Source organism: Cibotium barometz, chromosome 3 (assembly GCF_041138505.1).
Source record: "Cibotium barometz isolate CiBa-2024 chromosome 3, ASM4113850v1, whole genome shotgun sequence".
NCBI lineage: Eukaryota > Viridiplantae > Streptophyta > Polypodiopsida > Cyatheales > Cibotiaceae > Cibotium > Cibotium barometz.
In genome coordinates this window covers 854,442-880,409 of record NC_141048.1, presented here as the reverse complement: position 1 = coordinate 880,409, position 25,968 = coordinate 854,442, and the positions used below count along the sequence as shown (strand labels likewise).

The 25,968-nt window shown below is 47.4% G+C and overlaps 1 protein-coding gene across 2 annotated transcripts in view; it reads right to left on the bottom strand.

Annotated features, from left to right (window-relative positions):
- LOC147639579 (uncharacterized) overlaps window positions 1-25,968 on the bottom strand; it is an 89,341-nt gene that overhangs the window by 38,675 nt on the left and 24,698 nt on the right. For both annotated transcript variants that reach the window (XM_086825552.1, XM_086825541.1), the window contains exon 3: window positions 21,428-21,562. In XM_086825552.1, coding sequence (XP_086681678.1) covers window positions 21,428-21,562 — 135 coding nt within the window. The remainder of the gene's footprint in view (window positions 1-21,427; window positions 21,563-25,968) is intronic.

The following is a 25,968-nucleotide window of genomic DNA, read 5'->3' as shown; positions in this document are numbered from 1 at the left end:
AAGGCCTTCCGAAACCTCAAAGCCTGGAGGCTGCTCAACATACACCTCCTCCTGCAAGTCATCATCTACCACTCGCATGGCTTTTCTACAAGTCCCCCGGGAAAGAGCTTCCTCAACTGCAATAGGCTCTTTGTCCCAAATGATTGGAGACATCAAAGCATAGTTCACCTATAAAGGCTCCTCTGACGGACGAACGCAAGAACTGGAATGTCCCTGCCTGCTACCAACATCCGACAAGCCATCCACCATTTGGTCCTGAACAGCCTGTTGTCGCAGCATATCCACATTCAAGTGGTCATGACGAAATTGCCACAAATCACCTAGCTGAGAACCTGTAAGAGAGAGTGCTGAGAGTTTGTAAATCCCATTCTCCACTCCGCCTTCCCATACAACTTGGCATGTTGCTTTATCCCGGAGAGCAACAAAATGCTCATCAAACTCTACCTGTACACCAGTCTTGCAAACCTCATGCACTGACAACAGATGAAAACCAAGGGATGGGACAAAAAGAACCTAGGAGGAATGCTTCCCCCCTCTGCCATTGGGAACAATCTCTAATTTGCCCTCACTGTGAATAGGGATAGTGGACTTGTCACCAATGAGGATGTGACCTGCGTGCCTTCCAAGATCCTATAATAACTCTCGGGAAGGCGTCATGTGCCTAGAAGCACCACTGTCTAGAATCCACTCTCGAGTGTCCCTAGTGGTGAGTCCAACCAACTCCCTCCTCAAAGAAGATGAAACGCTGGTGTCCATAATCTCCAAGTGCACAAAAGCTGGAGTCTTCACAGTTACTGCTAAAGAATCTGCACCTCACAGAGTGAGCATCTTATTTATGCAGCTGACACACTGGGACCCTTTGTTGCTCACCTCTTTAATAGGGCACTAGTGGAGGGCCTACCAGCTGAGTGGACTATGCACACCATCGTGCCTCTCCACAAAGCGGGAGACATGCTAGACCCCAACAACTACAGGACTATCATGATTGGTCATACATTGGCCAAACTTTATGGCACTGTGCTCGAGGCAGAGTTGAGCTCATATGCAGAGAAGGAGAGACTGCGAGCACCAGGGCAGGCTGGATTCCGACGAGCTTTCTCCACTATTGACCATATATTCACTCTGAGATGTCTAATTAACCAGGCTAGGGCACGGGAGAAGAGATTATACTGCTGCTTTGTGGATTTCCCCAAAGCATTTGAAACGGTGCCACGAGAGACTCTTCCAGCGCCTACAGTCATTGGGGATCCCATTAGAGATGGTTTGGGGCATCTATGCTTTATATGAGCAGGTCCTCGGGCACATACGATGCCCCGGAGGGCCATCTGATGTTATTGCTAGCACCATAGGTGTGAAGCAACAATGCCCACTCTCTCCTACACTATTTGGGCTATACATCGATGAGGTGGCTGACTTCATTGGTCACGGTGGTTGGGAGGACGGGGTAGACATCTCAGGTGCCACAGTCCACATTATACTATATGCAAATGATATTATGCTGGTCTCTGAGTCGCGGATGGGACTATAGCACCATCTCCATGCACTCGACGACTTCTGCACACAGAGGGAGCTTACGGTGAACCTTGGGAAAACCAAGGCCATGATTTTCCACACCTGAGGGCCGGTTCGACGACAAGCCATCTTCACACTAGCAGGAGGACAGGTAGAGGTGGTAGACTCATATGTGTACCTAGGGATTACATTTACGACTCCGCCAGGAAGATTTACTATGGCACGAGGGATAGATTCACACGAGGGTATGCAGCTCTGGCCATGCTAGAGAGACAGTGTCACCAAGCACACTTCCAGGAGCCCCGCACGAAGGGGTGGTTATTTGACACACTAGTCACCCCTGCTTTGATGTATGCTGTAGCAATATGGGCACCTGGGCTCGCCACCTCCACATGGTCTCAAATAGAGAGGCCTCAGATTCTCAAGCGTCCAAGCAGCTCGCAGAGGGTGGAGATAGGAGATCATGGTATTCACAGATAATACAGTGGCTCACTCAGCATGGTCTCAACATAGATCACCTGCCACCTTTCCAGTATGATATACATGCACCACACATCCAGCCCTCTCACAGTGAGAGGAACAGAGTCCTTCGGCAGGATTTATGGCAGCAATACACTCAAGAGACTTGGATTACACCCAGTCAGCCTCTACCGCCGAAGATGCTATACTACACAGATCAGTTTGTGTGTATCTCAGCGGATGGATGTTGGGGTAAAGGCATTATGCCCACCCTTATAGTGTGTAATAGTCCATAAGTTTTATAGTACATAGTACACTTAGTACTTTTAATGTACTAAGTGCACTATGTGTACTAGAGCAAATATACATGTGTGATAGGGGAGTCACACACTCATATAATGTGAGTTGACTCATCCCCACGTCTCTCTCTCTCTCTCTCTCCCTTCTTCTTCTATGTGTGTGTCTCCCACATGAAACCCTAACTCTCTCCCTTCAACTGGTATCAGAGCTGGCAGGTTGAGGATTGGTGTGTTGCTTCTGCTGAAGCTTCAATGCACGATTGGAGCTGTTGATCCTGAGGAACTGCCGTCTGCCGTTTGCTGCCCTTCAACCCCTGCGTGTGCTGTACGGACCTGCGTGTGGGGTCGCCTGGGTGTGCTGCGTGTGCAGAACTGGTCGCTGGTCGTCTGTGTGCAGAACTGGTCGCCTATGTGCAGAACTGGTCGCCTGTGTGCAGAACTGGCCACGAGTTGCAGCAAGCCGTTGGGCGTCAGACGCCTGGCCACAAGAGGGAGTGGTTGTAGCGCTGGCCACTAGGCGGAGGCGGCGGCAACAAACAGGGCCTGGCCACAAGGCGTAACAAAAGGGCACGTTTACATGTCCTCGTGGAGGTCCCATCACTTGTAGCGCTGGCCACTAGGCGGAGGCGGCGGCAACAAACAAGGCCTGGCCACCGCAAGGCATAGCAACGCACACCACAACGGGCCAGGCTAGGCGAGCACAACCCGCCACCATCTGTGTGCAGCCCGCCAGCTTTGGTGAGAGCAGGTGCCTCCGACAGTGCCTCTATCGCAGAAGGCTGCTGCTCCGCCCGCCGCCGCGTCTGGTTCCGTCCGCTCTGGGAGCTGCCCACATGTCTGTGTGGCCCAACTATACCTCCGCGATGTCAGCTGTACTGCGCAACTGATCCCAAGCCCCGTACCTGCTCAACCGACCGCTCCTCGTGCTCGCCCACCTGCACAAACACGAATACAACATCAGCACACGAGCCATCTAATACAAAGCCCCCCTTTTTCCTGCAACAGAAATCAAAAATTGTCTGAGGTATTTGCTTCAATTTTGGGATTTGTTTGTCCATTATCATCAATTGAGCAGGTACAGGCCCTAATGGCTCAGATTTGAGCACAATTGGCAACAATTGAGTGACATTGGTCACATTCCAGGTCAATTTGCAGGAAATTGGGTGTCAACATTTGGGGCTTTTGATGTAATTGTGCCATTGGGCATTTATACATGATGTATGATGTGAGCAATCTCACATTCGGGCCAAAATTGCAAGAAATTGGAGTGTAAATCAAAGGGCTTTTGTGCCAATTGGGTTAATTTGCATGCAGGCACTGGCATTTGATGCTTTGAGCAATGTGTTGATGCCTGTCAAGCACTCAATGTGCCAGTAAATCAAGGGGCTTTTATGTATTGGATGTATATGTGGCCAGGGGAAGCATTGTGAAGACTCTGGATGCCTTCATGTGCATTAATGTACCATTCATGATCAGAAATTGATCTTGAATCAAGGGGCTTTTCAAGATTTTGTGCTTGTTGAGCTTGGCAAAGCAGCAGGGAAGACTTTTATGCCTTGAACCCTCAGAAATCCACTTGCAGTCAAGGGGCTTTTGCTCAATTTCTGTCCGGGACTGTTGTATGCAGTGGTAGGGACTGTCAAGGTCTGATTTTCACACATTTGGACAGCCAGGAGAGCATTTATTGCTACTGTACTTGCTGGTACAGATTCGGTACAACTTTGTACAAGTTTTGGCATGGTTGTACATTGATTTGAGTGAGGAAAAGGCTCATTTTCAGCTGCTGTACTTGCCGGTACAGGTTTGGTACATCATTGGTGAGCACTTAGAACTATTGTACAGTGTTTTGGAAGGGGAACAGAGCACATCTAAGGTGCTGTCATAAATCTGCAGCAACCAGATTTTGGTGATTTTATCACATTCAGTGGGAGAAGAGTTGAATTCTTGCTTCCGCAGTGGGAGATAAACTTTGGGAGAACAACTCTGAGCACTAGTGTGCTTTTGGTGCAGTGTTTGCACATCTTGCAGGGAGTCAGGCATTGACTGTGTCAAAGGTTGCATATTGCTATGGCAACCACAGGTGAGAGCTCTTCATTGCTTCACATCAAGAAGCTTGAAGGCTCACATAATTATGACATTTGGCAAACCCAGTGCTATAATGTGTTGCTCCAGAAGAAGCAGCACAAGCCCATCAAAGAAAGGGGTGTAATGCCCGCTTCTCTTACTGCTGAAGAATGGGAAGATATGGATGAGCTGGCAAGATCCACCATCATGTTGTCTGTGTCAGACTCTTTACTTTTCAGCATACGTGGAGAAGACAGCTTGGGGAATGTGGCAAAGATTGCACGACTTGTATGCCCAGCAAAGTGCCTCAAGCAAAGTGTATTGGCTGAAGAAACTCATAGGTCTTCAAATGAAGGAAGGGGCGTCTATGACAGCCCATCTAAATGAGTTTAATGGTGTTGTCAGCCAGGTCCTCAATCAAAAGTTGGCAATGGACGATGAGTTCAAAGCCACCTTTCTCTTTATGCACTTTGCCAGAGAGTTGGGACACATTCAGGACAGCCACTAGCAATTCGAATGCTATGCTGTCATATGCAGATGTGGAGGGTGCTCTCCTTCAAGAGGAGATGAACAGGAAGAACAACTCTGTTAGAAAGTCAAATGCAATGAATGCATGTGGGAGATCCCAGCAAAGGGGTAAAAGCCAAGAACGGGAAAGGAGCAAGTCCCGCTCCAAAAAGGACTTGGAATGCCATTATTGTGGCAAGAAGGGACATTTCAAAAAGCAATGCTACAAATGGAAGAATGATCAAAAGGAAAAGGGCAAAGGAAAAGACAAAGACAAAGATGAAGCCAAAGATGCAAAGCCAAAGGGCAAAAGTGGAGTCAAGATTGAAGAAGTCAATGTGTCACATGCAGGTGACAGTGAGGATGAAGTCCTATTCATGTCTTCACTTGATGCCCATTCACTCCTTGCAGGAGATGGTCATGGTATGCACTCATGGATTATTGATTCACGTGCCTCCTTTCATGTCACAGGTTGCAGAGACTTGTTTAGGTGACAACCATGCATGCCAGATTCTTGGCAGAGGTGATGTGAGGCTTGTGTTTTCAAATGGCTCACAGCTTATGCTCCATGATGTCAGGCATGTGCCTGAGATCAAGAAGAACCTGGAAGAATAGTAAGGGCTCACTGGTTGTTGCCAGAGGCTCTAAGGTGGACACTCTTTACTTCATGCATGCTAATGTTTGTCACCATGCTAATGTACATGCAACCAAGCTGCCGGAAATCTCTGTGGCATAGCCGGTTGGGACACATGAGTGTCAAAGGAATGGAGCAATTGTCTCGTTTTGGTTACTTGCCTTCCCTAAAGTTCTCAAGTTTTCAGTTTTGTAAGCATTGTATATATGGCAGGCAACTCCAGTGCCCCCACAAGAAAGCTCTTGGACAGAAAGATGCTCAGTTAGAGCTTGTGCATACAGATGTATGTGAAATGCCTCAGCTTTCTTTGGCAGGGGCAAAATATTTTGTCCTTTATTGATGATGCCACACGCAAGGTGTGGGTTTATCCTCCTCGTTTGAAGAGTGATACATTCTCAATGTTTGAGAAGTTTGTTGCTCATGTTGAGAATCAAACTGGCAAAACACTGAAGGCTTTGCGTTCCGACAATGGTGGAGAGTATATGTCCAAACAGTTTCAGGACTTTTGTGATGCTGAAGGCATCAAGAGGGAGCTCTCTACTCCTTATGATCCTCCACAAAACGGGACAGCAGAGAGGATGAACAGGACCATTCAGGAGAAGGTCCGTTCTATGTTGTCACATGCTGCATTACCTCATGGTTTTTGGGCTGAAGCTGTTATGACAGCCATTCATCTTATAAACAGGTCACCTAACACGAGGCTTGGTGGGAAAGTGCCAGAGGAAGTATGGACAGGGAAGCCTCCGTCCTACAAGCACTTGAGAGTGTTTGGTTGCGTTGCGTACGTGCACATACGCAGGGAAATACGCACCAAACTTGATCCTAAGTCTCACAAATGCATATTCCTAGGATATGGTGACAGAGGTGAAATGGGGTATAGACTTTGGGATCCACTGAATAGAAAGATTATACGCAGCAATGATGTCATTTTTTATGAAACATGCATGTATAAGGAGCCTGCAAGGCAACAGGAGCCTGGCAAAGTCATCTTTGATGATGATGGACATCATGGACAACAACCAAGGGCTATAAATCAGCCATTACAGCAACAAAACCAGCCCTTAAATGGTGCTGAAAATGGTCCAAATGGACAGCCAGAGATGGCAGAAGATATCCCTATGGATATCCCACAGTTAGAGGAGATACCGGGCATGATCTTTCAACCTTATGGCATGGAACAGGAGCCACCAATAGGTGATATGCAGGCTGGACAGCAACCTGCAAATGATGATCATTGGGTACGGAGGTCCACAAGACACTCCAGACCCCCTGACAGGTTTGTTCTAGGACTTGATGCTCACTGACTGTGGGGAGCCCTCATGTTATAAGGAGGCTTTACAAAGGGCAGACAAGGCTCTTTGGGAGCGTGCTATGAAGTCAGAGATGGATTCTCTGCACAAAAATGGAACATGGAAGTCGGTGCATTTGCCTACACGCAAGAAGGTTTTGCCATGCAAGTGGGTTTACAGGCTCAAAGTTGCACCTGATGCAAAGCCAAGATACAAAGCCAGGTTAGTGGCTAAGGGCTTCAAGCAGGAATATGGTGTGGACTTTGATGAGATCTTCTCTCCAGTGGTCAAAATGACCACACTTAGAGCTGTATACGCTTTGGTTGCTCATGATGATCTGGATTTGATTCAGATGGATGTGAAGACTACTTTTCTTCACGGTGATCTCCATGAGGAGATATATATGCAACAGCCAGAGGGTTATGCAGTGAATGGAAAGGAGAAGCTTGTATGCAAGCTGAAAAAGAGTCTTTATGGGCTCAAACAGGCACCAAGGGAATGGTATCATAAATTTGATACATTCATGAAATCCCAGGATTTCAGGAGGAGTGACATAGATCACTGCTTATACACCAAGAAAGCTTTGGATGGCAGTCTATTGATCCTCATCTTGTATGTTAATGATAAGTTGATTGCCGGGAAATCTCGTAAAGAGATGGATGCCTTGAAGAAGAGGCTGCATCAAACCTTTGATATGAAGGATTTGGGTGATGCAAATCACATTTTGGGTATGCGGATACTTCGGGACAGAAATCAGCATGTGTTGTATTTGTCTCACAAGGAATACATTGGCAAAGTTTTGCAGAGGTTCAATATGGAAGGGGGGAAGAAGACTAGTACTCCTTTGCCTCCATATGTGAAACTCAGTGCTATGGACAGCCCACAGTCGGATAGTGACAGGGCTGATATGGCCAAGATTCCGTATGCTTCAGCTTGTGGCAGTCTCATGTATGCCACGGTTGCTACCAGGCCGGACATTGCATTTGCAGTGGGAGTGGGAGTGGTTACTAGATACATGGCCAACCCTGGCAAGAAGCATTGGGCAGCAGTGAAAGGTGTCATGAGACACTTGAAGGGCGCACAAGATATGTGCATTTGCTTTGGCAAACAGGATGCATTAGTGCATGGTTACACGGATTCAGATTATGCCGGTCATCCAGATAACCGGAAGTCTACTACCGGTTATGTGTTTACATTCACAGGAGGTGCTGTGTCATGGATATCCAGGATGCAGAAGTGCATTGCCTTATCTACTACAGAGGCTGAGTATATTGCAACCACAGAGGCTTGCGAGGCATTATGGCTATCTCGGTTAGTGGTTGATTTGGGTTATACAGGGGATATTCCATTGTTGCATTGTGACAGTCAGAGTGCCATCCAGTTGGCAAAGAACCCTGTCTTTCATGCAAAGACGAAGCATGTGGATGTGAAGTATCACTTCATCAGAGAGGTGATAGACAACAAGCTGATTCAGCTTGTCAAGATTCATACGGATGACAACCCAGCTGATCTGTTGACAAAGAGTTTGCCTCCAGAGCGGTTTGCTCATTGCAGACACTTGATGGGCATTGGATGAGGCCAGTTTCAGCCTTGATATGGCCTTGTATATTATCATGTACATGCTAATTTTTCTTTTCCTTCATTTAAGGGCACTTTGCCTTCAAGTGGGAGGTTGTTGGGGTAAAGGCATTATGCCCACCCTTATAGTATGTACTAGCCCATAAGTTTTATAGTACATAGTACACTTAGTACTTTTAATGTACTAAGTGCACTATGTGTACTAGAGCAAATATACATGTGTGATAGGGGAGTCACACACTCATATACTGTGAGTTGACTTATCCCCACATGTCTCTCTCTCTCTCTCTCTCCCTTCTTCTTCTCTGTGTGTGTCTCCCACATGAAACCCTAACTCTCTCCCTTCAATGGATTCATACAAAGACCTGGATACATGGATGTGTACATGCCTCACAGTGCCCGAGTGGTGATTGGCCAGCTCAGAGTGTCAACACACCAGCTTGAGATTGAGGCAGGTAGGGCAGCACAGATCCCCAGAGCAGAGAAGATATGCAGACTATGCCAGGAGGAGGTTGAGAGTGAGGAACATTATGTATGCAGATGCAGAGCATATAGTGTCATTAGAGAGAGATACACCACCATCTTCAGTGGAAATCCCTCACTCCGCCAGATCATGGAGTCTGTAGACCAGCGCAGATTTGGCCAGTTCTTGTTAGAGAGACAGCGCCACAGAGAGACGCTGATATGGACTCATACCACAGGGAGAGGTGGGCGACAGCTCCAGCTCACTAATTTCTTCCAGAGATCTATCCCACTGCCTACCCTGACACAAGAGGGGGTTACACTTCAGTGCGCTGCGGACCTCCGAGCCAGACGGAGACCGAGAGCACCAAGGTACCAAACTCCCAGACTACATCAGAGGGAGATCACAGAGATACAGGCTCAACATCAGCAGCTAGCTCACTTACACTCACACCCGGAGATCATGCTCCGAGGTATTTTTGCCTCGCCATCGCCTATGTATCACATATTACACCCCCATTATGGTATTGGTTGGAGCTAGACAGATCTGCATTGCATTCTTGTATACCCTACGCATATAAGTTGCATACTGAGCCTCTAGCAGTAGTGCTCCATCCATCACACCCCCCCACTAGCTCAATACTTTCATACTCTATTTCATGTTCATTTTGTCCCTCTTTTTCTGGACATCTAGAAGACATTGACAGTTGTACATTGATTTGTCTCATAGGTCGAGTTCGGCCTCTAGTAGACGTTAATACAGCTCTCAGTTCGGCCTCTAGTAGACGTTAATACAGCGGGGGGCAGTTCGCATTTTCGCCCTTCTGCCCCCCGCTGCCCAGTTCGCCTCTCTGCCCTTCTGCAGTTCGCATTTTCGCCCTTCTGCCCCCCGCTGCCCAGCTTCTGCAGTTCGCATTTTCGCCCTTCTGCCCCCCGCTGCCCAGTTCGCCTCTCTGCCCTTCTGCAGTTCGCATTTTCGCCCTTCTGCCCCCCGCTGCCCAGCTTCTGCAGTTCGCATTTTCTGCCCTTCTGCAGTTCGCATTTTCGCCCTTCTGCCCCCCGCTGCCCAGCTTCTGCAGTTCGCATTTTCGCCCGTCTGGCTCCCCTTTCCCCACCCACCCTTGTTCGCCCGTCTGGCTCCCCTTTCCCCACCCACCCTTGTTCGCCCGTCTGGCTCCCGTTTCCCCACCCACCCTTGCCCAGGCCCCCAAGGCAGAAACATAACTCTCTCTCTCTCTCTCCTCCCTGCCTGTGGGAAGGACTGCAGAGTGATTTGGAGGAATGGCCCCGAGTCTCCAAGAGAAACTCGAGGCCCTCGAGATGGCAATGAAGGCATTAATCAAGGAGAACAAGAAGACATCCGATTCCAACCTCAATGAGGTGGAAAACAAACTACACAAGCACATCATAGCTCTCGAAGCACGGGTCACGAACCTCGAACAAGAGAACATGGCACTCAAGGAGGAGGTGAGTGCATTGAAAGTGGAAATGGTAGCCATCAAGAATGCTGAGAAGGAAGAAGGGGAGATCAATGACAACACTCTCACGGCCATCAAAGAAGAGATCTCCAAGGAGATCACAAAGGACATGGAGGGAAAGCTCGAAGCCAAGCAGTCAGGATGGGTCGAGGTGGTGAAGAAGAACATCCGTAAAGAAGTGAGGGAGGAGACTCAAAGGGAAGAAAACCAAATCATTCACACCACCATTGAGGAGGAGAAGATGAGGCATGCCCGCCGCCTCAACATTCGAGTCACAGGTATAGCCGAGACACCCGACTCCACTCCCGAGAAAGATGGACAGCTTCTATGCATGAAGCTCGGCTACAAGGAAGAGCACCCTCTCCCCTTCACCAAAGCATGGAGAGCCGGGAAAGACTCAACACGCAAGCGAGCCCTCATCCTACAGTTTGCAGGAGAGACGGAGAGGGTCACCTTCATGAGGAAGAGGGTCATACTACGGGGTTTAGAGGGAGCTCCTATTTTCTTGGATGATGATCTCACGAGGATGCAGCTTGAGCATAGGAGAACTTGCATGCCACGAGTCTTACACGCGAGGAGAGAAGGCAAGAAGGCCTTCTATCGAGATGGTCGGGTCATCATTGATGGCCGGCCCATGGATTAGCGGTTTGGGGCCTATGGGACACAGACCAGGCCACTGACAGAGATACACATAGCAGTATGGAACTGTAATGGTTCACTATGGGTGCAGCCTGGACGACTGGAGCATGTTATGGTGGGGAGAGACATCATACTTCTGACAGAGACACATCAGAGCCTAGAGAGAGGGCTACCTCGAGTAGAGGGATTCCAGTGGGAGTCAGCATACAGGAGGACCACACGCCAGGGTACCTCGAGAGGGTCGGGGGGAGTAGCAGTCCTATTCAGACGAGAGCTACAGGGGAGACTGAGAGTGGTAGCACAGGATCCAGAGGCCAGATACATGTGGATCAGCTTACAGCTCTCACAGGACAGGGTTATATACATAGCTCTATGTTACTTTTCTCCATTAGGATCATCCTATGTCATTACAGAGGACATGCCACAGGAGGAGGAGATAGGAGCCTCGCCATACACTTGTCTGTCAGAGGAGATTATGCATTATTCTACACTAGGGGAAGTATTTCTTACGGGCGACTTCAATGCCCACACACAGAGCAGACAGTGTGAGGTGTATGACTATGATGACATGGAGATCCTCCACCCTGTGGATCCAGAGGAGATAGGGGCTAGTCGGGCATCAGAGGACACTGGACCAGACAGAGGACATTATGGGGACCACTTACTAGAGTTGGGAGCCAGGCATCGTCTCGTTATTTATAACGGGATGCTACAGTGGCCGGGATCAGGAGGGCTGACATGCTTCCCACATGGGGGTCATACACGGACCGGAGGCACGGTGGTAGACTACATTATGGGGTCTTTGGAGGCATCACAGCTTGTCACCTCATTCTCCATTCCACCTCGTCCTATTGGGGCAGATCATACATACTTGGCATTTTCACTAGCCGGATCACCAGTATCACCAGCCCCCCACATACCGACGCCACACACTACCATCTACTTCACACATGACATGGCAGACATATACACTGGCAGAGTAGAGGATGGGCTCCTACTCATGGATCCCCTGGCATCTATGGATACCATTACAGCCCAGCTCGCATCACTCCTACACACGGCTGCATTACAGAGCTTCCCACATCGTGTACACTCAGGAGAGCCTGCGAGACCTGGGACTATGCCCCAGAACAGATGGTATGATCACGAGTGCAGAGCCCTATACTCACGACTCCGCATACAGAGAGCCTTGGGAGCCATCACAGAGCAGGAGTCGAGGAGAGAGATGAGGAGACTTACTCGCCGCAAAAGGCGGGCCTTCGCAGAGATACAGGAGCTAGAGATCTTTCATTTCTTCATGAGTAGAGATAGCCCTGTCTCATGGCGGCACTTCAGAGAGCCCCGGACCCCGACACCTATTGCAGACCCACAGACATGGCACACATATGCAAAGGGTCTATACCATGCCCCACAGCAGCCACCTATACCTCAGCCACAGGAGCCTCGACCTACCACAGCTAGCTTCTTTACCCACTCGATGGTACAAGAAGCTATCCGCCGCCTACAGCATGGACGGGCTGCCGACCATATGGGCCTGCAGGGTGAGCATCTCATATATGCAGTAGATTCTTTAGCTCCTTTTCTTGCACACCTGTTTAACAGGGCACTAGCAGAGGGTTTGCCTGCGGAGTGGACGATGCACACCATCGTGCCGATTCACAAAACAGGGGATATGCTCGATCCGAGCAACTACAGGACGGTTATGGTTGGCCATGTGCTGGCCAAACTCTATGGCGCAGTGCTGGAGCAGGAGCTTAGCTTATATGCTGAGCGAGCAGGTTTACGCTCATCAGGGCAGGCAGGCTTCAGGAGAGCCTTCTCTACCACTGACCATGTATTCACTTTGAGATGTATGATTGATCAGGCCAGAGTGAGGAAGAGAAAGCTCTATTGCTGCTTTGTGGATTTCCGCAAGGCATTTGACACAGTACCACGAGAGAGGCTCTTTCAGCGCCTGCAGTCTCTTGGCATACCAGCAGATATGACATGGGGCATCTATGCATTATATGAGCAGGTTTTTGGGCGAGTCAGATGTCCAGGAGGTATGTCCGAGACTATTGCTAGCACCATTGGTGTGAAGCAAGGATGCCCACTTTCCCCCACGCTATTTGGGTTATACATTGATGAGGTGGCTGACTTCATTACACGGGGAGGCGGAGATGGAGTTGATTTAGCAGGTACCTCAGTACATATTATGCTCTATGCTGATGATATTGTATTAGTGTCTGAGTCCCCCGGTGGTCTACAGCAGCATCTACATGCACTCCATGATTTCTGCACACAGAGGGGTCTTACTGTGAACCTTGGGAAAACCAAGGTTATGGTCTTTCATACATCGAGACAGGGCAGGAGTCAGCTGACATTCACTCTCGCAGGATGCCAGGTGGAGGTGGTGACATCATACGTGTACCTAGGGGTTACCTTCTCTGCAGCAGCCACACGCTTTACCATGGGTTCAGCAGCCAGAGCTAGATTGACACGGGGATATGCAGCATTGGCTATGCTAGAGAGACAGTGCCACCAGGCGCATTTTCAGGAGCCCCGGACGAAGGGGTGGCTATTTGACACATTAGTCACACCGGCATTGATGTATGGAGCAGCAGTATGGGCGCCAGGCCTTGCTACACATTGGTGGACACAGATAGAGAGACCACAGGCCCTCATGATGGCACGCATGATACGCAGCAAACCGTCAGTACCTCATGACATTATCCGAGCAGAGTTTGCTGCGCCTCCTATGATGGTAGAGGCCATATTTCAGACTATATGCCTGCTAGACAGATTCAGAGAGATGCCACAGGACAGATTATCATACAGAGCTTTTGAGGCATCTAGACAGTTGGCTGAGGCAGGAGACAGAGGATCATGGTATGCACAGGTCACACATTGGTTCTCACAGCATGGCCTAGACATGGATCATCTACCACCATTCCAGTATGACAGGGATGCACCACATATCCGTCTCTCTCATAGTGAGAGGAACAGAGTATTGAGACAGGATCTATGGCAGCTCTATACACGAGAGACATGGATATCGCCTACACAGCCTCTTCCACCGAAGATGCTATACTACAGAGATCACTTCATGAGTATCACTGATGATGGATTTATAGAGAGGCCTAGATACATGGAGGGCTTTTTACCACACGGCTCCCGAGTGGCTATTGGTCAGCTCAGAGTTTCATCACACCGATTGGAGATTGAGACTGGCAGAGCAGCACGGATCCCCCGAGAGGAGAGGGTATGCAGATTGTGCAGAGAGGAGGTGGAGAGTGAGGAGCATTATATATGCAGATGCAGAGCATATACAGCCATCAGAGAGAGATATCCCATTTTATTCAGAGAGCCACATTCCCTACGCCAGATCTTTGAGGCAGCAGACCAGCGCATACTGGGGAGATACATTCTAGACATACAGCGCCACAGAGAGACATTATTACAGGCTCAGACAGCCCGAGAGGGGGGGCGACAGACACAGATTACTACATTTTTTCAGAGATCCATACCCCTCCCAGCCCCTACACGGCAGGGAATTACTCTCCAGAGAGCAGAGACACTTAGAGCCCGCAGGAGACAGAGGACACCTGGCTTTCGGACACCACGCCTATACCAGAGAGAGATGACAGAGATCAGAGCTCAGTTTCATAGAGAGGGTGAGGAGCGACTGGCTCGCTTCAGAGCACACCCAGGCATGTTCTTCAGAGAGCTGTGGACACCCCCTTCACTGATGTATACCATTTTATACCCCCAGTATGGTACAGGATGGAGCTAGCTAGGTTGCATATCATGATTGTATACTCCATGCATATAGCTTTGCATTCTCCTAGTAATAGAGCTCCATCCCCTACACACCCAGATTCAGCTTTTTTATTCAGTACTTTTTCATTTTGTTGGGATGACAGAGGATACCCCATACATGTACTCCGATTTGTCTCATAGGCCGAGTTCGGTCTTTTGGAAGACGTTAATAAAATCTTTCTTTCTTTCTTTCTTTCTCTCTCTCTCTCCCCCCCCCTTCACCAAAGCATGGAGAGCCGAGAAAGACTCAACACGCAAGCAAGCCCTCATCCTACAGTTTTCAGGAGAGACGGAGAGGGTCACCTTCATGAGGAAGAGGGTCATACTACGAGGCTTAGAGGGAGCTCCTATTTTCTTGGATGATGATCTCACAAGGATGCAGCTAGAGCATAGGAGAGCTTGCATGCCATGAGTCTTACACGCGAGGAGAGAAGGCAAGAAGGCCTTCTATCGAGATGGTCGGGTCATCATTGATGGCCGGCCCATTGATTGGCAGTTTGGGGCCTATGGGACACAGACCAGGCCACTGACAGAGATACACATGGCAAGATGGAACTGTAATGGTTCACTATGGAGCATGTTATGGTGAGAGAGACATCATACTTCTAACAGAGACACATCAGAGCCCAGAGAGAGGGCTACCTCGAGTAGAGGGATTCCAGTGGGAGTCAGCATACAGAAGGACCACACGCCAGGGTGCCTCGAGAGGGTCAGGGGGGGTAGCAATTCTATTCAGACGGGAGCTACTGGGGAGACTGAGAGTGGTAGCACAGGTTCCAGAGGCCAGATACATGTGGATCAGCTTCTTACAGCTCTCACAAGACAGGGTTATATACATAGCCCTATGTTACTTTCCTCCATCAGGATCCTCCTATGTCATTAAAGAGGACATGCCATAGGAGGAGGAGACAGGAGCCTCGCCATACACTTGTCTGTCAGAGGAGATTATGCATTATTCTACACTGGGGGAAGTATTTCTTACGGGTGACTTCAATGCCCACACAAAGAGCAGACAGTGTGAGGTGTATGACTATGATGACATGGAGATCCTCCACCCTGTGGATCCAGAGGAGATAGGGGCTAGTCCGGCATCAAAGGACACTGGACCAGACAGAGGACATTATGGGGACCACTTACTAGAGTTGGGAGCCAGGCATCGTCTCGTTATTTATAACGGGATGCTACAGTGGCCGGGATCAGAAGGGCTGACATGCTTCCCACATGGGGGTCATACACGGACCGGAGGCACGGTGGTAGACTACATTATGGGGTCTTTGGAGGCATCAAGCTTGTCACCTCATTCTCCATCCCACCTCGTCCTATTGGGGCAATTCATACATACTTGGCATTTTCACTAGCCGGATCAACAGTATCACCAGCCCACCACATACCGACGCCACACACTACCATCTACTTCACACATGACATGGCAGACATATACACTGGTAGAGTAGAGGATGGGCTCCTACTCATGGATCCCTGGCACCTATGGATACCATTACAGCCAAGCTAACATCACTCCTACACACCGCTGCATTACAGAGCATCCCACATTGTGTCCACTCGAGAGAGCCTGCGAGATCTGGGACTATGCCCCAGAACAGATGGTATGATGACGAGTGCAGAGCCCTATACTCACGGCTCCGCATACAGAGAGCCTTGGGAGCCATCACAGAGCAAGAATCGAGGAGAGAGATGAGGAGACTTACTCGCCGCAAAAGGCGGGCCTTCGCAGAGATACAGAAGCTAGAGATTTTCCATTTCTTCATGAGTAGAGATAGCCCTATCTCATGGCGGCACGTCAGAGAGCCCCGGACACCGACACCTATTGCAAACCCACACACATGGCACACATATGCAGAGGGCCTATACCACGCCCCACAGCAGCAACCTATACCTCCGCCACAGGAGCCTCGACCTACCACAGCTAGCTTCTTTACCCACTCGATGGTGAAGGAAGCTATCCGCCGCCTACAGCATGGACGGGCCACCGACCATATGGGCCTACAGGGTGAGCATCTCATATATGCAGTACATTCTTTGGCTCCTTTTCTTGCACACCTGTTCAACAGGGCACCAGCAAAGGGTTTGCCTGCGGAGTGGACGATGCACAACATTGCGCCGATCCACAAAACAGGGGATATGCTCGATCCGAGCAACTACAGGATGGTTATAGTTGGCCACGTGTTGGCCAAACTCTATGGTGCAGTGTTGGAGTAGAAGCTTAGCTTATATGCTGAGCGAGCACGTTTACGCTCATCAGGGCAGGCAGGCTTCACGAGAGCTTTCTCTACCACTGACCATGTATTCACTTTGAGATGTATGATTGATCAGGCCAGAATGAGGAAGAGAAAGCTCTATTGCTACTTTGTGGATTTCCGCAAGGCATTTGACACAGTACCACGAGAGAGGCTCTTTCAGCGCCAGCAGATATGACATGGGGCATCTATGCATTATATGAGCAGGTTTTTGGGCGGGTCAAATGCCCAGGAGGTATGTCCGAGACTATTGCTAGCACCATTGGTGTGGAGCAAGGATGCCCACTTTCCCCCACGCTATTTGGGTTATACATTGATGAGGTGGCTGACTTCATTACACGGGGAGGCAGAGATGGAGTTGATTTAGCAGGTACCTCAGTACATATTATGCTTTATACTGATGATATTGTATTAGTGTCTGAGTCTCCAGGAGGTCTACAGCAGCATCTACATGCACTCAATGATTTCTGCACACAGAGGGGTCTTACTGTGAACCTTGGGAAAACCAAGGTTATGGTCTTTCATACATCGAGACAGGGCAGGAGTCAGCTGACATTCACTCTCGTAGGACGCCAGGCGGAGGTGGTGACATCATACGTGTACCTAGGGATTACCTTCTCTGCAACAGCCACGCGCTTCACCATGGGTTCAGCAGCCAGAGCTAGATTGACACGAGGATATGCAGCATTGGCTATGCTAGAGAGAGAGTGCCACCAGGCGCATTTGCAGGAGCCCCGGACGAAGGGGTGGCTATTTGACACATTAGTCACACCGGCACTGATGTATGGAGCAGCGGTATGGGCGCGAGGCCTTGCTACCCATTGGTGGACACAGATAGAGAGACCACATGCCCTCATGATGGCACGCATAATATGTAGCAAACCGTCAGTACCTCATCACATTATCCGAGCAGAGTTTGCTGCGCCTCCTATGATGGTAGAGGCCATATTCCAAACTATATGCCTGCAAGACAAATTCAGAGAGATGCCACAGGACAGATTGTCATACAGAGCTTTTGAGGCATCTAGACAGCTGGCTGAGGCAGGAGACACAGGATCATGGTATGCACAAGTCACACATTGGTTCTCACAGCATGGCCTAGACATGGATCATCTACCACCATTCTAGTATGTCAGGGATGCACCACATATCCGTCTCTCTCATAGTGAGAGGAACAGAGTATTGAGAATGGACCTATGGCACCTCTATACACGACAGACATGGATATCGCCTACACAGCCTCTTCCACCGAAGATGCTATACTACAGAGATCACTTCATGAGTATCACTGATGATGGATTTATAGAGAGGCCTAGATACATGGAGGGCTTTTTACCACACGGCTCCTGAGTGGCTATTGATCACCTTAGAGTTTCATCACATCAATTGGAGAACGAGACTGGCAGAGCAGCATGGATCCCCCGAGAGGAGAAGGTATGCAGATTGTGGAGAGAGGAGGTGGAGAGAGAAGGTATGCAGATTGTGGAGAGAGGAGGTGGAGAGTGAGGAGCATTATGTATGCAGATGCAGAGCATATACAGCCATCAAAGAGAGAGATCCCATTTTATTCAGAGAGCCACATTCCCTACACCAGATCTTTGAGGCAGCAGACCAGCGCATACTGGGGAGATTCATTCTAGACATACAGCGTCACAGAGAGACATCATTACAGGCTCAGACAACTCTAGTGGGGGGACAACAGACACAGATTACTACATTTTTTCAGAGATCCATCCCACTCCCAGCCCCTACACAGCAAGGAATTACTCTCCGGAGAGCAGAGACACTCAGAGCCCGCAGGAGACAGAGGACACCTGGCTTTCGGACACCATGCCTATACCAGAGAGAGAGATAACAAAGATCACAGCTCAGTTTCACAGAGAGGGTGCGGAGAGACTGGCTCGCTTCAAAGCAGACCCAGGCATGTTCTTCAGGGAGCTGTGGACACCCCCTTCATTGATGTATACCATTTTATACCCCCAGTATGGTACAGGATGGAGCTAGCTAGGTTGCATATCATGATTGTATACTCCATGCATATAGCTTTGCATTCTCCTAGTAGTAGAGCTCCATCCCCTCCCCCACTCATTGTACTTATTGCACACTCAGATTCAGCTTTTTAGTTCAGTACTTATTCATTTTGTTGGGATGACAAAGGATACCCCACACAGGTACACTGATTTGTCTCATAGGCCGAGTTCGGTCTTTTGGCAGACGTTAATAAAATCTTTCTTTCTTTCTTTCTCTCTCACTCTCTCAAGGCCATTCGTAGACTACGCAATGGGCGAGCCCAAGATCATGAGGGACTCACTGCCGAGTACATCTCGCATGCTAATGATACCCTAGAGCCCCTACTAGCCTACATGTTCAATACAGCCCTTTGTGAAGGATTTCCACTCTCTTGGTCCACCAACACCATCACCCCCATCCTCAAAGCCGGAGATCCATTTGACCCTAATAACTACAGGATGATCATGATTGGCCACTGTCACCAGCCTGGAGATTTCCCAGTATGAAAGGGGTCTGGTGGACTCCAGGATGTCTAAATATTTGGAAAGACAAAGCTTTGGGAATGGGGGATTATCCTAAAATACAAAGGACCACACTCCTAAAATTGAGGAGTTGCTATTTTTGGCCCGACTCCGATGGAAATTCTAGTCGCATCATTACATCTGGAAATGAGCAGATACCAAGAGTTGGCAAAGTGCCTACGACAGAATGTCTACCAGTTGGGATATGGCGTTTGTTGGACTCCAATACGTCTAAATATTCGGAAAGTACAAGCTTTGAGAATCGGGGATTATCCTAGAATACAAAGGATCACACTCCTAAAATATACAAGGGTTACTATTTTTGGACAAGCCGGAATGGAAATTCCATTCGCGTCATTACGTCCATAAGCTACGCAAATGGAGGGACTTACAAGAGCACCTTTGATAGAATATCTATGAATTGAGATATTTTTAGAGATGAAGTTTATGGGGGAACCATCTCTTAAATTGGGACATGTGGCAAGACAATGGATCAAGGTGAGACAAGTAGCCACACTTGTCACCTTAGCTCTCCACTTGTCATTATAGCCTTCACTTTCCATTTTTTACTCATTTATAAATTAGAGTCCCAAATTTATAAATTAGAGCCCTCTCTCTTCATTTAGGGAGGCTATCTTGTTTTGCAAACTAGCCTCTACTATGATAGTTGCTCGCATTTTGTCTACAACACTTTACGGAGAGTTCCTACACTTCTTCACTCCCCTCAACAGAAGGTCTCCCTATTTCTATAGCCTTTGATGGCTGTACCGGTTGAAAGGAAGGTTGTATCTGATGTTTCAGATTCTGTATCTTCTGTACCAGCCCATGCACTTGTTGTACCGGCTGAATGGAGGGTCGCACGTTCTGTTTCAAATTCTATATCTGCTGTACCAGCCCATGTACTTGCTGTACTGGCTGAATGGAGGGCTGTATCAGTTGAAAGATGCTCACTACAAGCTTGAGTGCTGAGGCATAGACATTAGTCATAGTATAATGGCTCTGTAGTTGCTTAGTTCTATGCCTTGTGGATAGTAATTACCCACTTGAGAGACCGGATTGAAGGAAAACCCTGGCAAACAGCCTTATTAGAAAGCTGAGCTAATATAGGGTTAATTATCACAATACATAATCAGAGAATTTTGTCTGTCCTCTTAATACCTAGCTTTCCCATTATGGAATTTTCCAATGGTGCCTCTCACATTTCCAATGGTTAACAAACAAGCATAGAAGGTCCAGGAAGGAAAATGTTATTAATGTCAAAACAGAAGACCACAAGGATCTATGTGACAATGGTAGTCTGTGCATTCTTTCCCCACAAGCTATGTCTTACTATCTTCCAACAAGGAAATCATACGAACATCATTGCACATCAGTTTTCAATTGTCAAGTCACACTATTCGTTTCTCAGTCATGCCGTACTCTTTTTGAAGGCCCTATATTTTCAGCATTAGCAAGTGGAATTTCGACAACCATGCTTAAGGGTGTTACCAACCAGAATCGGCCGATCCTCACTATAGAAATCCCAGGAAGATGCATAATATATTTTCAACAAGACTAGAGTTTAGCAAACAGACAGAAAGATAACCTGAACTCAACAAGAAGACTTCGGGCAAAGTTGTCATAAATGTATGTAGGCTTACATAGAATACTGCAGATAGAAGATAACCCATACTCAACAAGAAGACTTGGGGCAAAGTTGCCAATAAAGGTATGTAGGCATACATAGGATGGTATGTCGATTGTGCTAAGTGTTGAGAGAAAGAAAATGATATATGTAAAGGATATATTTGCTCAAATGATTATATGGGATAAGTTTTGAATGAAAATAAATGATAAACAACATGGAAATTTGTAAGAAGTACTTGAACAAAATATGCATGAGATGTAGAACAAGCAATGTTAAAATTATCAATTTATACCTTCTTGATAAGCTGCACATCATAGGATCTACCATACTTGTTCCTTATAAGCATAGCAAGATCCTTTCCAGAAAATTTTGCATCATCATCACCGATTATGTTTTCTAACTTTTTTCGAAATAAATCTCCATTCACCTGCATGGCAAAGAAAGAACGCAAGTAAAACTTTCAGTTCTCAAATAGGATAGAAAAGTAAGTAGATAATATAAGCTACTCTAAAAATACATGCTTGTATGAAGCTTTGTTATAGGTTTCAGTGCCCATATGGTGTTAGTTATAACCTTTCCTATCAAAAAATTTAAGGAAGGAGTGGATTTTGGTTACTCAAAGATAATACAATGTAAGAATCAAATGATTGCAACATGGATTCAACAAAAGATTGCAGTAAACATCGGTGTAACAACAAACAACTGAGATAGAACTGAGTGCTCAGATTAATGTTAATGATAATGGGAGAATACTCCCATCCCCATGACATACAAGAATAGTGCTAAAGAATGTCCTATGGGTACTCTAATGAACATTAAACTAAGATTGATGCATTCTTACAAGAAGGAGATCTTATTATAGATGTTCTTATGATCTACCAGTTTACCTAGGAATCTGCCTAGAATACTAGAGGTTAGTAAACCTCGCCTAACTCACTAGAGATAATTTCGATAATCCCAACAATGAGAGTCTAGTCCTTAATAAGAGCAACTTTGTTAAAGACTTAAGTCGATCCAATGGTTGCTTTTTGACTGAATTGCTCCGCAATGTAGGTAGATAGATGCAGTCCCTGAATTTCTACATGTTCACACTGTAATGTAGGAGCTGATATATCTCCAGATCGAGAATGATCTCAATCTCAGTGGTCAAACTGTAGAAAACATTATTAATGAACATTTGATCTTTCTACATCATCCAATTTTATGGTTGAGTTGTGAGATATTATCTCTTCAATACTGTGACATCCACAGAGCAATTCCAGTAATATAGGAACTCATAATTCCACCAATTGTGATGCATCCTACATTGCACATAACGTAACATGAACCTTGAGAAGCTTTCAAAGCCATTCCATGTCATTATTCCATGTATTGAGAGATGGTGTGATCTTGCATGTTTTAGCACCTTCTCTCAAGATGAACAACATCTCTAAATCTAATCTGCAAAAACAAACATTCTCCTTGGTTGCTACAATGGTGTAACATCATGAACTTTCCCCCTGATGATATGTTCTCTCACTTCAATGTGTTTCGTCCTTTGTTGTTGAACTGGATACTTGGCTAATGCTTCAGCTGAGATGCTATCAGAATAGATAGAGGTAGAATGAGAGTAATCAGAGAAACCTAATTCCTCCAACCATCTTTTCAACCATTCAACTTCACAAGCTGCTATATTTAGGGCATTGTATTCAGCCTCTATAGAAGACAAGTTGAAGAAAACGTTTCCACTAATGTTTTTCCCATCCACCAAATCTGATGCATAATCACAATCACTAAGACCATGAATTCATAGTCACCAGAAACGAGAAACGGGAATGGAAATGTTTGAGGAATGGAAACCAGGGAGCACGTTTTTAGGGGTGGAAACGGCCGTTTCCTGTGACAAAATCACTTAGGAAACGATAAATGGCCATGGAAACGGATGAGGTCCTGAAACAGAGAAACGAGTTTCTAGGGACTGAAACTGTCGGAATGTGCAACGGAACTGAGGGCAAAAACTGAAAGCAAAAATCGCAGAAGTGCTGGAGAAGAGATGTGCTCTGAAACTCTAATATATACACACACTAAATCCGATACAATATGTGGGGGGGGGCAAGGTGCCGCTATATATATGGACAGGGGCAGCCAGTCGGCCCTGTATAAAAAGGCCGATAGCCCCTACAGGGGCCCCACGACCAGCATGACCTGGTCGGCTGGCCCACGACGCTTGGCCTAGTTGGCCAGCCTCTAGGTGGGCCCCCATGGCCAGCTGCCTCCTACAGGCCAGCTAGAAGAAAAAAAAACAGTGCCCCAACTACACGCATACAAAACTAGGAAAAAATGGACATAATCAAGGACTCCTCCCATGGGCGGGCACACCCACATCACAGGCCCTCACTCCCTACGGTATAGTATGGTACAGATAAGAGATGAATGCTAACACCCCCTCTCAGCTCCTGGATGTGGAACCAATCCCAGTGAACAGGAGTGCTGACGGAGCATCTGCTTAGAAAGAGGCTTCATGAAGAGGTCCGCCGCATTGTCCTCCGTTGAACAAAAGGCTAGCAAGATGTCACCATCCACAATCTTCTCTCGAACAAAGTGATATTATATCGCTATATGCTTGGTCCGGGCACGGAAGACCGGGTTCTGAGCAATAGCTATACAGCTTTGGTTGTCGCCTTGGATGATTGTGGATTCCTTCTACGGAAACCCGATCTCGCCAAGTAACCTCCTCGGCCACACCACCTCGCAAGCAACACCACAAGCAGCCTGAAACTGAGAGCAGAAAACGCAAAAGTGCTGGAGAAGAGGCGTGCTCTAGCCTCTAAAACTCTTATATATACCCACTAAATCCGATACAATATGTTGGGGGGGGGGGGGGGGGGGGCAAGGTACCCCTTTATATATGGACAGGGGCAGCCAGTCGCCCCTGCATAAACAGGCCAACAGCCCCACGACCAGCATCACTTGGTCGGCTAGTGTCGGCCTACTACAGCTCGCCGACCAACACTCTGGGGGAATATATAAGGGCTGACCCCCATTTCATCTCATTCTTTTGCATTTTGTTGAGGTCATTAGCAGTTGCTTCTGCTTCTTACCATTGTACAACACCTACGGGCTTCCCTCGCGCTCAGTTTTCAGCAATAAACATCACTTTCCAGCATTTACACGTCTTGTACCTGGGCCTATATCGCTTTCACTTTCTTTCATGGTATCAGAGAAAAACGCTGACCTGTGAACAAAAGAAAGCGGCATTTTCTGTTTTTGGAGCAGAGGCTTCGACAGTTTGCTGCGTTTTCTGCAGATTTCAGTGTAGAAGGTGGTGCGTTTTCTTCCGGGAGTAAAGGCTTCCTCAAGATTGCTGCGTTTTCGCATGGGACTATTGTATTTCTGAATTTTCAACAAAGATTGCTGATTTTTATCCTGATTGGATTGTTGAAACCCTCTTCTAGGTGCTGAGGACAGAGATCTACAGCTTGGAGAGATCTTCCTTCTTCCTCTCCTTTCAATTTCCCACCCTCCCTCCCTTTCTTCTTGATGTGCACAACCTGAGAGGAGGATTTGCTGATTTTTAAGAGAAGGTTTCTTGTCAAAGGACATGGCTTCACAAGGTTTCTCTACTACTACTACTACTCCTATTGATTCTCCAGCACCATCACAGCCTGGATCCCCTGCTCCCGCTCCGCATGTGGTTCCTATTCCGAATCTTTCCTCTCTAAGTTTCTCTCATCCAGGTCTTGCTCCCACCCCTACCCATATACCATCTACAATCCTCCCCAAGTCAGTGACTCCATGAAGCTTACAGCAACCAACTATCATACTTGGTCTTTCTACACTCAGTTGTTGCTAGAAGGAGCCGGTGTGTGGATGGCTATCTCCACACCTCACTTGGTGGACCCTACTTTGAGAAGGATATTGGATGCTCAGGCTCGTCTTATCATCATCCATTGCATGACTCCATCTATACATGCACAATTTGTCTCTACCTAGAATAATGCTCATCGGATGTGGACAGAGATCCAAAGGAGGTATGGGAGAGTTTTGACAGTGAAGATTGCCAAATTGGAGTCAAATCTGGAGAAGCTTACAATCAATGAGTCAAATAACTTAGTTGAGAAGATTGGAGAGTTCACCCATATCAAGCCGCAGCTTGAGGAGTACGGGAGCACCATCAACAATCCCATCCATAAACTACTCGATAAATTGTTTGCTTCCTTTGATTCTTTCAGGGATAATATTTATTTCTCTGACCCTCTCCCCCCTTTTGAGGAAGTCGTGAGTTATCTCCACTACAAGTGCATTCTTTGCGGAAAAGGCAAGTCGGAATCTATTTTTGTTGCCTCTGACAAGGGCAAAGGCAAAGGCGGAAAAGGGAACTCCAACAACAACAACAACAACAAAAACAAAGGCAAAGGCAAGGGTAAACAGGATTCTAAGGAATCCAAGGACAAAAGCAATGATTGTGATTATTGTGGCAGGTCAGGTCATACTGAGGCTCGCTGCTTTGCTCCTTATGATGATTCTCGAGTAGCCAAAGCCAAGTATAAAGCCCAGGATGCTTCTAAAGCACTGACAAGGACAACACCAAAGATAAAGGCAAAGTTTCAGAGGAGGGATCTACCAAAGTTGCATACACGTCAGTCATCACAGATTCATCCACTTCTTCACAGGATTCACTCCTCGTGATCACAGATATGACTTCTGTGAGGACTTCCTAGTCTATTAAGACATGATTAAAATTCAATACAAGAACTAAAGATAATTAGAGAGCGGAAAGCTGAGTTGTTTGTATTGAGACAAAGGCCTTTCTTATATAGAGGCCGAAAGGTTACAAGTGAAGAGACACATCCC